Source organism: Vitis riparia, chromosome 9 (genome assembly GCF_004353265.1).
Source record: "Vitis riparia cultivar Riparia Gloire de Montpellier isolate 1030 chromosome 9, EGFV_Vit.rip_1.0, whole genome shotgun sequence".
In the NCBI taxonomy this organism is placed as follows: Eukaryota; Viridiplantae; Streptophyta; class Magnoliopsida; order Vitales; family Vitaceae; genus Vitis; species Vitis riparia.
The window spans coordinates 5,213,352-5,225,492 of NC_048439.1; the positions used below are offsets into that span (position 1 = coordinate 5,213,352).

Sequence of the window (12,141 nt, forward strand, 5' to 3'; positions counted from 1 at the left end):
AATTTTGAGTTATAGAATTCAAGTTGATCGCGAGCAACCAAAGATCCCAAAACCCTAAGATCATATTACTTAAAAGACCCAAGATCCCAAAACCCTAAGATCAAATTACTTAAAGGACCCTTGTTTTCTCTAATTTCTATACCCTAAGTTGGATTGTGGAAAGCCCCAAACTTGAATCAATCAAATTTAAATCAATATTTATTTTGTTATTAATTTAATTTCTTTTTACTTAGTTTCACATTATTCACATATCATTTTCCACTTTAGGATTCAAATAAAAGCAATTTATTTACCCTAGTATTGACAAATCCCATAAGCCAATCCTTGAGGATGATACCCGAAATACTACAAAAGTCATAGTAGTTTTTTCTCTGATCTTCTTGGCCAAAGCTACTACATATTAGGCTTATATATTTTGGTACAATAGAGAAGTTCGACCAGCTTCCTATTTTGAAAAGAAGAATTTGGGCTCTCTACCAAACTTTTTAGATATTGGTGTAGTTTTTTTCTCCGAAAGGTTATCTTCTCTCACTCTCTAAGTACATAGTTGATATTCTCAATTACTCACCTCATTAATACTAAGACTGTTGATACTCTTCTTGAGGTTAGTGTTCAATATTCTTCTTTTGATGGTAACCCTTTGTCATACCCTACTTATATTGTACTATTATTAATAGCTTAGTCTATCTCACAATTATATGTTCAAACATTGGTTATGTTGTTCACATTATTAATTACTTTGTTATTTCTCCTATTATAGTTCATTGAGTTGTTGTTAATAAAATACAAAAGACATACAAATAAAGTTAAATGTTATAATTTTTTTTCATTTTATATATATCCTTGTATTTAAATATTATAAATGGTCTATTTAATAAAATTTAAAATATTAATATATTTATATTTCTCTTCTTCATTTAATTTGATGTCAAATATAAAAATGAAATATTACTAAAAAAAATTTAATTATATATAATTTTAATTTCTTATAATTATTTAAAATTTTATATAATATATAAATTATTATTTATGATGTCATCGGGATGACCAAGGTCCGACCATCAATCCGACCGAGGCCCTGACTATCGATCTCACTAGTGAACCATGAACTGGTAACTTTTTTAATTCAATCATCAATCCAATTCTGAAAACATTGATCATATGACTTGAGTAATACAAAAATTCATAGTCCCACTATTGATTTTTTTTAAAAAAAAAAAAAATTAACCATGAAATATGGGTCCCATGTTGTTCTTAAATCTTAAATATCAAATAAAATGATGAAATATTTTAAAAATTATAATTATATATATATATATATATATATATATATATTAACTTATTGTAATAATTTTTAATTTTTAACCGTGATTCAACAACCAATCATTGAATCATGAATCAATAACTATTTTGATTCAATAACCAATCCAATTTTGAAAGCATTAGTAAATATAGGCATACAACTATTGGAAATAACTCCTGACTTTCCAAGGAAGGCCTAAACTTCCCTTTTTGCTTGCTGAATTCTAAATTTAATAGCATTGCAAACGCTGCAGATTAAAAACACAGGTCTAGTTTTTCTATAGTTTCTAAATTTTCATCCTATTATCATGTCTTTGGTACTTAGAGCAGAGACTGAAAGTGGAGGCCCATACTTTGTTAAGTTGGTAATCAAGGATGAAAGAATAGCTCAAGGTTCTATTACTGTCTGGAATTTCAAACTACATAAAATTGGGACGACAAAGAAATTAAAGAATTTACCATCCTAACATCCTACTTACATGAAGAACAAAACCTTTTTTTTTCATCTTACAATTAAATGTTGAACTGGAAAGTTTAGAACTTGTGCTCCGCATATGAGTTCTTATCGCTTTTGGAAGTTAAATGCCTTAATGGCATAGGCAAAGATGAATAAGAAAAGCACCACAAACCCAACAACCACAGCTGCAACCACTCCCAGGAAATCATGTTTGAATCCAAAATAATCATCCAAGAATTGTTTCACCGTTTGATTATTCTCAAGTAGTGTGCTCTGTATATCTCCAAACTGTGATGTAACCAATCCATACAAAGTCCATGCAACTGGACATATCCAATAGTACCATCTCCACCACACCGGAATTCTCTGTATTCATCAAGAAATGCAACAATACGAGTCATTTCTATATCCATGTGGTAAGGAAAGTTGCAATTTAAAGAATCACAGGTTGAGACTACTTACGTTTCGTGGGACTATGAAACCTGAAAAGAGGTTCCATAATGTATAAAATGTTGCCGCAATGATGGAAGCAATATGTTGATTTGGCGTGGCAGCCACAGCCATCATGCCATAGAAGGTGAAGTACAACAAAGTGCAGAACATGAAGAACAGATACCAGAAGAATTTAGCGGCTGTCCATTCAAATCCAATCATTCCATAAACTATAACACCATACACCACAGCTTGTGCAAAGACATATGGAATCTCAACAAGAGCCTGCAACAAGAGAAGACATTTGATTATTAAAAGGCAAAACGTATTACATATATGCAAAGTCCGTAGCATCAGAAAACTAGTTACCTGTCCAAAGGCATATGGCAGGGCTGAATACATTCCAGCAGCTCTTTCTCTGTAAAAGACTGTTCGTTCAACTACAACGACTGGCTGGACCGATTGGGCGTTCTGAACCCCAAGAAAGAGAACAGCAGCATACATAGAACCCATTGCATTTAACAGATCTTGTTGCCTTGTCCTGCAATTTGCCTCATCAAGTAAAAATTAAAGTTGATATAGAGAAACATACTGAGTTCTCAAATTTTTGAACCGACATCAAATTACCTTCTGGTGCCCAGATCCCAGAAAATTAACCCAAACATCAAGGCTATGAAAGTTGTGAAGAGAAATCTCACTGCCGTGTATGGTGGGTTCCGCCAGTATGACCAACGTTGTTTCCATAAGCATGCCAAAAATTGGGTGAAGAAGGGTTGGGAGTATTGAGTAGCGAAATAGAGGTCTTTTGTACCAGGGGCAGGTTGGCTCAGTTCTTTAATTAAATCTTTGTTTCTCCTGAAACATATGCCACTTTTTAGAACAGGTTTCAACAACAAATTTAAGCTTTTCACGAAAAACATTAGGATGGATGTATATGACTTTTCAATCGTATAATGCAATTAGATAACCTATGGTTGAATCACCTGTATAGGTCTGAATTCTTGTATATTTCAGTGAAATCGACCCCCAAAGTTCCTTCTTGTGCTCCGGTGGTAACTTCCAGCATCCAGGTTGCAGGGTTATAACCATCTTTGATTTTACTGACTCCTTCAATTCCCTTTATGAAAGCAAGTGATATGTATTAGTAACTGCTTAATATGAATTAACTCAAACTGAAGTATTCACTTCTTATAGCTTCTACTTTATCATGGCAGCTTACCTCGAAATAATTTATCAGATGGGAAGAATGTCTACCCAGTGGTCCCACATATATCTCTTGCCCTCCACGCTTCATCAGGAGCAACTGCAAATCCATATTAAATATTTCAGTGCCTATATGCAAAGAGAACAGAAGAGAAACTATAATTCTATCCCTTAACATTTCCTACCTCATCGAAGGCCTCAAATATGTCAATACTTGGCTGATGGATGGTGCACACAACTGTTCTTCCTGTGTCCACAGTGTTTCTGACTGTTCTCATAACAATTGCAGCAGCTCTTGCATCTAGCCCTGAAGTTGGCTCATCCATGAATATTATTGAGGGATTTGCCACAAGCTCAACTGCAATAGTCAGCCTCTTGCGCTGCTCCGTTGAGAGGCCATTTACACCTGGCAACCCAACCAGTGCATCCCTCAATGGGGTCAGTTCCACAAGCTCCATGACTTCCTCAATGAACATCTGTAACCATTAGCAATGATTATGAATTGTTTAAAAAACGTTGCAAACCATAGTAGAGATGGTAAAAAACTTGATACTGCTTGTGACTCTTCTGTTAGCAGGCTGTGAAGAGGTTTCCCTAGTCTTACTAAATGGATCGGGTAATAGGTGCAAATGCTCAATAACGCTCATTAGCTTGCATGAACTTCACTAAATTGGATTAAAAGTCAATGAAATTTGAACCAGCACTTTTTCCCAGGTGAAGGTCAATCCAAACTTGAACTGACCTTACCTCAACCAAATATGAAAAGTCAATTCTAGGGCTTTTCTTGTTTAGAGCACTAAATTGAACAAGAAAAATATGGAAACAATTAAGAAGACTCCTACCTTTCTGGTTTCAGAATTCACATCAGAAGGCAACCGCAGCCAAGCTGAGTAGAGCAAGGACTCATGGACAGTAACATGAGGAGAGTGGATGTCATTCTGCTCACAGTATCCAGAAATTCGAGCAAAAGTCTCTTGCTTCTTTGGGTAGCCAGAAATAGAAATGTTACCCTCAATATATCCACCAGTTTTCCGACCAGCCAGTACATCCATGAGAGTGGTTTTACCAGCACCACTAACACCCATGAGAGCTGTAAGAACACCAGGCCTGAAAGCACCACTCACCCCCTTCAGAAGCTCCAGTCTGTCTTCAAGGGCACCCTGACTTTTCATTTCCTGCAAGTTCATTTCAAACAACTCAGTTCTCATTTCTGGTTTATAGTACATTATGAAAAAACTTCAGTGCTGCTAAAACATGTCATCATTTGAATAAATATGACGTTACCTCTGGCATGTCAACTGAGTATCTAATATCATCAAAAGTGATAGAATGTGGTTGGAATGGAAGAACCATTCCTTTCTTCTTATTATGGTTACCCTCAGCAATGGCTTCTACCATTTGCTCTCCCCTCTCTGCATGTCAAGTTTAAATTCAGTGAGCCATATAAAACATGTAGTTAAATGACAAGAATTGAGTCATACAAAGGCATGCATGCATGCACCATGTATGAGTTTCATCACCTGTGGTTGCAGTTTTGGCATTGTCAATAGAACCATTTATCTTTCCTCCAGTTTTGGCATTGTCAGACTCTTCTGTTATAACAGCTTGAGGCTTCTCAAATGCTGCGCAATTTGCACAATGTTAGTACACTAATCTCATATTTTTAGATGTTTCAATGCAGAGAAGGTACAGATACCCACGATTTAAGTAATTGAGGCAGAGAGTGTAAAAGAAGTTGAAAACAAATATGAATCCAAGCAGTGCCCCAGCTCCTATCCAGTACCAGTGTGCGTCTGTGAAGAACCCACGAGACTTCAATACTGTGATTCCAAGGGATTCTGTTGAATTGGTAACATTCTGAAAAATGGAAATAAGTACAATCATCAGTTACTGACACACACAAATAAACACAAATATTCACATGGAACATTCAAGAACTTACTTTGCTCCAACTCTTCCCAAGGAATTCATTTACCACTATTGCATTCTGTGCATACATCAGAGGGGACGACCAGTAACCCCAAATCCACCATTTCTTGACATTATCTGCAGCATTAGCCAAATAAAAAAGGAAACAAAAATTCATTATTAGGGGTTATGCACAAGAAGGTTCCATGCTTCCTAAAAGGATATTTCCTCATCATACCATGTGACAGGATAAAACCACCCAATGCCATGAGCATAAGTACAGCAAATGCCCCAAATGTGCTTGCAACAATCATGTTTCTACCGGCTGCTGCTATAAATCGAAATAATCCAGATGCCATCTGATTAACAAGCAAGAGGAGAAGATACTGTCTAAACAACCTGCAATAAGGAGATTTGTTTATTCAGCATTAATCATTTTGGAACAGAGAAAACATGTAAAAGAAATCTGGATAAGTTTCTGCAACTTCATAACTTTTTAACTTCTACCTTTCAACATTTGGATCAAATCCAATGACATAGTAAGTGATGAACACCCAAACAGCAACTTCAACAAATGTGATGGGGATCTTGAGCACCCATGTGGGAAGAGCATATGCCCATGCAGGATAGAAGAGAAAGTCTCTTTGCTTGTAAAAGACAGGAAGTTTTGCAATTGTCATGGCAAGTTCTGCCATTCCATTAAACATGATCATGACAACAGTGAAGAACAAGGCACCCGTGTAAATGCTTCCATCTTCTGTTGAATTTTTGTTCATCTCAGTTCTTAGGAAGAGTGTCATTGCAATCACTGCCACTACTGCAAGCTAAAAATAGAAATAAAAATAATAAATTACGATCAGATATACAAAATTAAAAGCCATAGTTATAATTAGCAATAATAATAATAATACTCACTTGGGTGAGTTTGAAAATATAAACAAATGAGTTCCTCTTCATCAGTAAGTACTCTCTTGACATGTTGGCATCCAACAGTTCCTTCTTTCTAACACCATACTTTTTGGTTGTCAAAGCAGCTGGGTGGCTTTTGGCCCTGTCAAATGGTGATGCAAGCTCATCTGCTACTTTCCGTCCAAAGTGAAATGACTGGAATGCCTCAGCAAATTCCTTGACTGTGACAAAGCTGTAAGGCACATCTTTACGTGCCCAATACTGGGCCTGATCTTTTCTAGATGTTACCTGCAATGAATTTTAAAGTTCATGTTCTAGCTCTATTTTTTTCTCAAAAAAAGAAAAAAAGAAAAGAAAAAGACAGAAGATAACAAAGCTAGATTTGCACTCACTTCTTGCAGGAAGTCTGCCACACCCTTCCTTGCAGGACATTTGAAGCCTATGGATTCAAAAAATTCAAGCACATCTTCACGAGGACCTTGATAAACAATCTGACTATCAGAAAGGAGAATGATGTCATCAAAAAGATTGTAAGTCTCAGGTGCTGGCTGGAGGAGAGAGATGACAGCAGTCCCATTGAGGATATGGATGGTTTGCTTGAGAGAATTGATGATTTGATAAGTTGTTGAGCTGTCCAAGCCAGTAGAGATCTCATCCATAAACAGTGCCTTTGATGGTCCGACCAGCATCTCACCTATCATTCATACATTTCACATAATTGAATTAAATTAAATTAACGAACAAAAAATCTAATTTGATTTGTTTTTTCATTTAGTTAGAAACCAAATTATCCCACCTGTTGTGACACGCTTCCTTTGTCCTCCAGAGATACCCCTTATCATCTCATCTCCTACCATGGTATCTGCACAGATGTCTAGTCCCAAAATCTGTAGATTTAAATGTTAAAAAAAAAACAAACAAATTATGAATTAGAATTGGGTTTTCTCAGAAATCTATATGCCATCATTGAAAGTTTTATGGTTCTAATACCTTCAATGTATAATCAGTGACTACATTTTCCTTCTGACCTTCTGTTGCTGCTGCCTGAAATATTGGAATCCAATGATGAAAATGTCAACCACCATGCAAGCAACTTCTGTACATTAAGAAATTTCATAGATAAAAGATTCTAACATAGCATAAAATTCACAAATTAAATTGACTCAAGCCATTCATTTGAGTACAAAAAGAAAGAAACAAACTCCAGAACAGACAGAACTCCGACATTAATACAAAGCCATTTTGCCCATCTATGTCAGAATTCAAAATTTAATTTCTGGAAAGCGCAGTATCCATGTTCACTAAAAGCAAATAGCTCAATTTCTGCAGAGCTGATTAAAATTTCACTAAAAGTAGATTCTGTCTCACCTTCATGAAGACATCAAGATCAGGATCAGGTTTAATATTTGCTGCTTTCTCTCTTCTTGACAGCTCTGCTAACATGTCTGCAGATGGCAAAAATAAGAGTCAATCTTCTAGGCTATGGAAATGTCATAAAATTGCATTCACAACCTGCAAAAAGCAGAGAAAATAAAAGCAAAGGCAATGGTTTAGACTAACCATATCGATCTCCAACACCCTGGCATCTTGCAGAGAATGCCAAGGTTTCCCTTACAGTCATTTCTCCTATATGGGTATCATGTTGGCTGATATAGGCTGCAGTTCTCTGGGGTACAAACTCATTCATGCCATGGCCGTTGTATGTCACCCTTCCCATAACCTAAAGAAGGAATTTCAGTTTTGAAATTGGATATGAGATTAAAGAAATAAAAAAATCAAACATTCCATAAAGAATGGAGGAGTAATAATCATTTTCTTTCAACCTTTAGATTGGGATCAAGCTTGCCAGCCAATGCCAATAAGAGGGTGGTCTTTCCAGAACTTGGAGGACCTAAAAGCAAAGTCAATCTGCAGAAGAAAAATATGCACAAAAATCTTGAGTATGGATCTTCGGGACATTCTAACTTTGAAGAACGAAAAAATCATTTGAGTTATCAATCCATTTTTTACTAGAAACAAATTCATTCTCACCTGCGTGGTTTGATGATCCCACTAACATCATTGAGAATAGTGAATTTCCTCTTTTTACTTGGAAGAATACGCACAGCGTTCAGGATACCCTTTGGAAAAGAAGGGAAAATTAGATCTAAAAACAAACTTACTTAAAAGAATACTGAGTACATAGATAATGATCAGCATTTGCATGTAGTTACCTCAAGTTTATTAAAAATGAAATTATGGAATGAAGGCAAAGCTCTGCTTCCTACAAAAGCTTCTGCATCGATGGTAAGATGCTCAAATCTAACTTCAATTTCGGGAACATCAATTCCAACTCTGAAAAAATGGAAGAGTCATGAAAACCCATTATCAAAAATTCAAAGGAAGATGTTGTTTGGCTGTGGAGAAAATGTGGGAAACACTCATGAGGCATATTTCAGGTCAAGTTTTCATTTTTTTTTTTTTTTTTTCCTCTTTATGTCCTTCTGTTTTCAATGTTCAAAAACAAATGGCAAGGAATGCAAGAAAGGAGGAGAAATCTCACCTATCGATACGATTCTTGAGCTTCAACAAGAACTTCTCATTGTCCTCTTCGGCAACTTTTACCAACCGCTCCACTAAATTCTTCTTTTCCTGAAACCCAAGGTTATGGATATCAATTTCACTGGCCTCACCCTCGGATCCCATCAGCAAACCTCTCCTCAACCGATTGTAGGTGGGAAGTTTCTCGAGTGCGGCCCATTTCAAACCTTCCTCATCATCCTCATCCCTCGAAGATCGGGAGAAAACATCCGCACCGGAGCTCCTCCATATCGAAGAACCGTTCCTCCTTAAACTACCACTGGCTCTATAAGTGTCAGCAGTGGCCATTGCAACCTGAAACGAAGAACCCTCCTGCAAGACCAATCAAAACCCACAAAAACCCAGAAATCTTTCCTCAAAAGTCTGAGAAAGAAGCTCAGAGTTTTGAACCCTGGAGCCCAAAGAAGCTAAAAATCAGATACGAGTCCCCTTCCCCTCTTTTCTCTGCATAAAAGTCTCTACCCTTTGAATTGGTAATACTTGATGCCTTCAGAATGGAGGGTTTATATAGGTGATGGGTTGAACAGGCCTTCAAGTTTTCGAACTTCTTGGTTTCCTATGACTTTTCCTTCAAAAAAAATTAGCGTGGAAATTGAATATATAAGCTGCTGGGTAACGATTCCAACGACTTTGACCCGTCAAATTCTTAGATAAAACACTTCTAGAGTTTCCCAACGGGAGCGCGATTTGTTTAAAGCTTCCAACCCGCCAAATGAACTAACTTTTTAAAACACTCACCTTCTTATCTCTTTCAGGGAAAAAAAAAAAAAAATTGTGTTCATATCAACGATTAAAAATAAATTTAAAATTTTAAAATTTAAAATATAATTAAAATTAAAAATATAAAAAATAAAATATTGACCCTGATTACATTTTCAGCGCTTTTTCATTATCTATCTTTTGTTTATTTGTTTATTATCATTATTATATACTAAAATTCCTGCAAAACAAAATTGAATATAAATAAACATAAATAATAATAATAATTGTTATTATTATTGTATACAATAGTAATAATAACAATAATGATAAAAGAAAAAAAAAACAAAAGATAGGTATTGAGAAAGAGTTGAAAATGCGTTAAAAGCTAACATATCATTTTTATATTTTTAGGATTAAAGTTTTTTTTTTTTAACTTTTTATTGTATTTTTTATTTTTAAAATCTTTCATTTTATTGTTTAGGCCAACCAACAAAATTTCTATTCTTTTTTTTTTTTTTTTTTTTTTTGAAAAGAGATAAGAAGATGAGATGTTTAAATCAAGAATGTTTGATTTATATAATGCAAAATATAAAATTATTATGGGAGGATTTTTCCACAATGACTTGCACTCAATATTATATAATTAATAAATTAATAAATATATTTATTAGTAAGATAATTTTAATAAATTTATAAATATATTTATTAGCAAGATAATTTTTTGCATGATTTTAATATTTGATCCCTAGTTTTATTACTAAATATGAGATTATGGTTCTAGGAAAAAAAAAATTGCTAATGTTAGAAATTTGAATGTACATATATATATAGGTTATGTTTGGTTCCCGGAAAGTACTAAGGAAAAAAAAATAATTTTTTCATGTTTGGTTGTCCTATGAAAAATATAAAATAAAATAAAATATAATTAAACTAATTAAAAACTTATGTATTTTTAAATTATTTAATCTTTATATTAATGAGTTAAAATAAATAAAATGAGTTTAAAGTAACAAAAAAATAATTTATTAACTTTTAATATATTTTTTATTTTTCTTCACTTTTTCTTTCCTTCTATTTTTCCTTTGTATTTTCTTTCCCTTGCATTTTCCCTCAAATTTTCTGGGAACCAAACATAGCCATAGTATTTCAACTCGGGGACCCCAACAACCATAAACAAACCTTAACTAGTCAAGTAACCAATTTGATCAATTTACTAGTCACTATGCATTTAATGAATTGATAGATGATCACTTAGACCTAGATCCTTAATCAGTTGAGCAATGAATTTGACGGATACTCGACTAGTCAAAGCTTTAACTACTAGAAAGGAGAAAAATAACAAATGTCTCTTAATTTATCAAGTCTAACCTATTCAGCCGGTTCTTCAACTCCTCAATCGTAAATGGCATGGTTTAAGGTTTGAAACCTCCAATAACTTACATTAACCTTCTTAAGACTTTTCAGGATAAATTTAAAAGTAATTTAGCTCAAGGTTTTAATTGAAAATAAGAAATTGCCCAATTCTCTAAGACATATATATATATAAAAATGATCTTAATTTTACACAACATTTTAGGTTAATTTAAGTCTTCAAGGATCCTAAGTCTTCCATGATTGCTTGAGCTTTCTTTAGATTTTCAATAGTAAACTTAAAAAACTTAATTTGATTTAAACTATTAGTAAAAACCTATTAGGAGAATCCTTGGGCTAATAGTCTTGATGTTTGATCTTTAGGATTATTCAATTCTAAAAAGAAATGGGAGGGTCAAGGATTTTTGTTGGTTGAAGGAGAGTGAGAGGGGCTAGCCATGTCAAATAACACACTTTTGATGCCTTTTAATAAGAGTTATTTGGTTAAATGGGTCAAAATAACCCCACTATTTATAAATATAACCCATCTATCAAAAAGTTAAATAAAAAAATTGTTGATTGAGACAAAAATGCCCTTCCTTTTATTTCCCTCCAACACTTACAACTTCTCATTTTCTAATTCATTTAACCTTCTATAGAACGACTTCTCATCTTTTCCTTCAGAAACCGTAAAAAATTTCTCATCATTTTCTTCTACTTCATTCTCTTCTTTTGGTGTACAAAAAGGAAAACTTAGCTTCTATTCTGCTTCATTTACAAAACAACTCCTCAACTTTTATCTACTTCTTCTATTTCATTCTCTCCATTTGGTGTATAGAACGAAAAGCTCATATTTCCTTTAGAAGCCCTAGAAAATTTCTCGTCTATCATCTCATCTTCTGTTTCATTCCCAATTTCTTAGAAAAATTATCTCATCTCATTTTATCATCTCGTGTATCCTCTTATCCTCTCATCTTTTTGTCAAGTTATCTCATATTGTATCTTCAAGCACGATAAAAAAAAAAAAATAGGTTCATTGAAGAGTGATAAGATAAAAAGGTTAAAAATGGTGATAAAAAATCAAAAATCCCAATTACGAACAGAAAAAGCAAAAATTGTGACTATGAACTTAATTGTGGTTAAGTTCTTTATTAATGCAACTCAACTATTGTTAAGTTCAAGTGAAAATTCCAACTGTGAACTTAACTGTGGTTGAGTTATTTGTTAATGCAACTCAACCACTATTAAGCTCAGGTGAAAATTCTAACTATGAACTTAACTGTAGTTAAGTTATTTAT

At 34.0% G+C, this 12,141-nt stretch overlaps 1 protein-coding gene across 1 annotated transcript; it reads right to left on the reverse strand.

Annotated features, from left to right (window-relative positions):
* Nucleotides 1-1,678: 1,678 nt before the first annotated feature.
* On the reverse strand, nt 1,679-9,325 carry LOC117921471 (pleiotropic drug resistance protein 1-like). Its single transcript, XM_034839343.1, has 24 exons — nt 8,754-9,325; nt 8,425-8,545; nt 8,243-8,331; nt 8,035-8,119; nt 7,772-7,931; nt 7,580-7,656; nt 7,202-7,255; nt 7,008-7,098; nt 6,604-6,905; nt 6,218-6,499; nt 5,810-6,126; nt 5,541-5,701; nt 5,337-5,440; nt 5,095-5,251; nt 4,915-5,016; nt 4,679-4,806; nt 4,237-4,569; nt 3,580-3,870; nt 3,411-3,494; nt 3,175-3,308; nt 2,819-3,046; nt 2,561-2,732; nt 2,222-2,476; nt 1,679-2,125 (listed from the first exon to the last, which is right to left on the reverse strand). Exons 1-24 carry the CDS (start codon nt 9,077-9,079, stop codon nt 1,865-1,867), a joined length of 4,314 nt encoding a protein of 1,437 aa, XP_034695234.1. The 5' UTR covers nt 9,080-9,325; the 3' UTR covers nt 1,679-1,864.
* Nucleotides 9,326-12,141: the final 2,816 nt, after the last annotated feature.

What these genes read in the sequence shown, in the direction of transcription:
- LOC117921471 (XM_034839343.1), bottom strand. Translation starts at nt 9,079, where the DNA reads ATGGCCACTGCTGACACTTATAGAGCCAGTGGTAGTTTAAGGAGGAAC. An exon ending in TGGTTTTATCCTGTCACATG is followed by an intron (nt 5,441 to 5,540) that starts GTATGATGAGGA and finishes CTAATGCTGCAG; the next exon opens with ATAATGTCAAGAAATGGTGG. An exon ending in TGCCATATGCCTTTGGACAG is followed by an intron (nt 2,477 to 2,560) that starts GTAACTAGTTTT and finishes CTCTTGTTGCAG; the next exon opens with GCTCTTGTTGAGATTCCATA.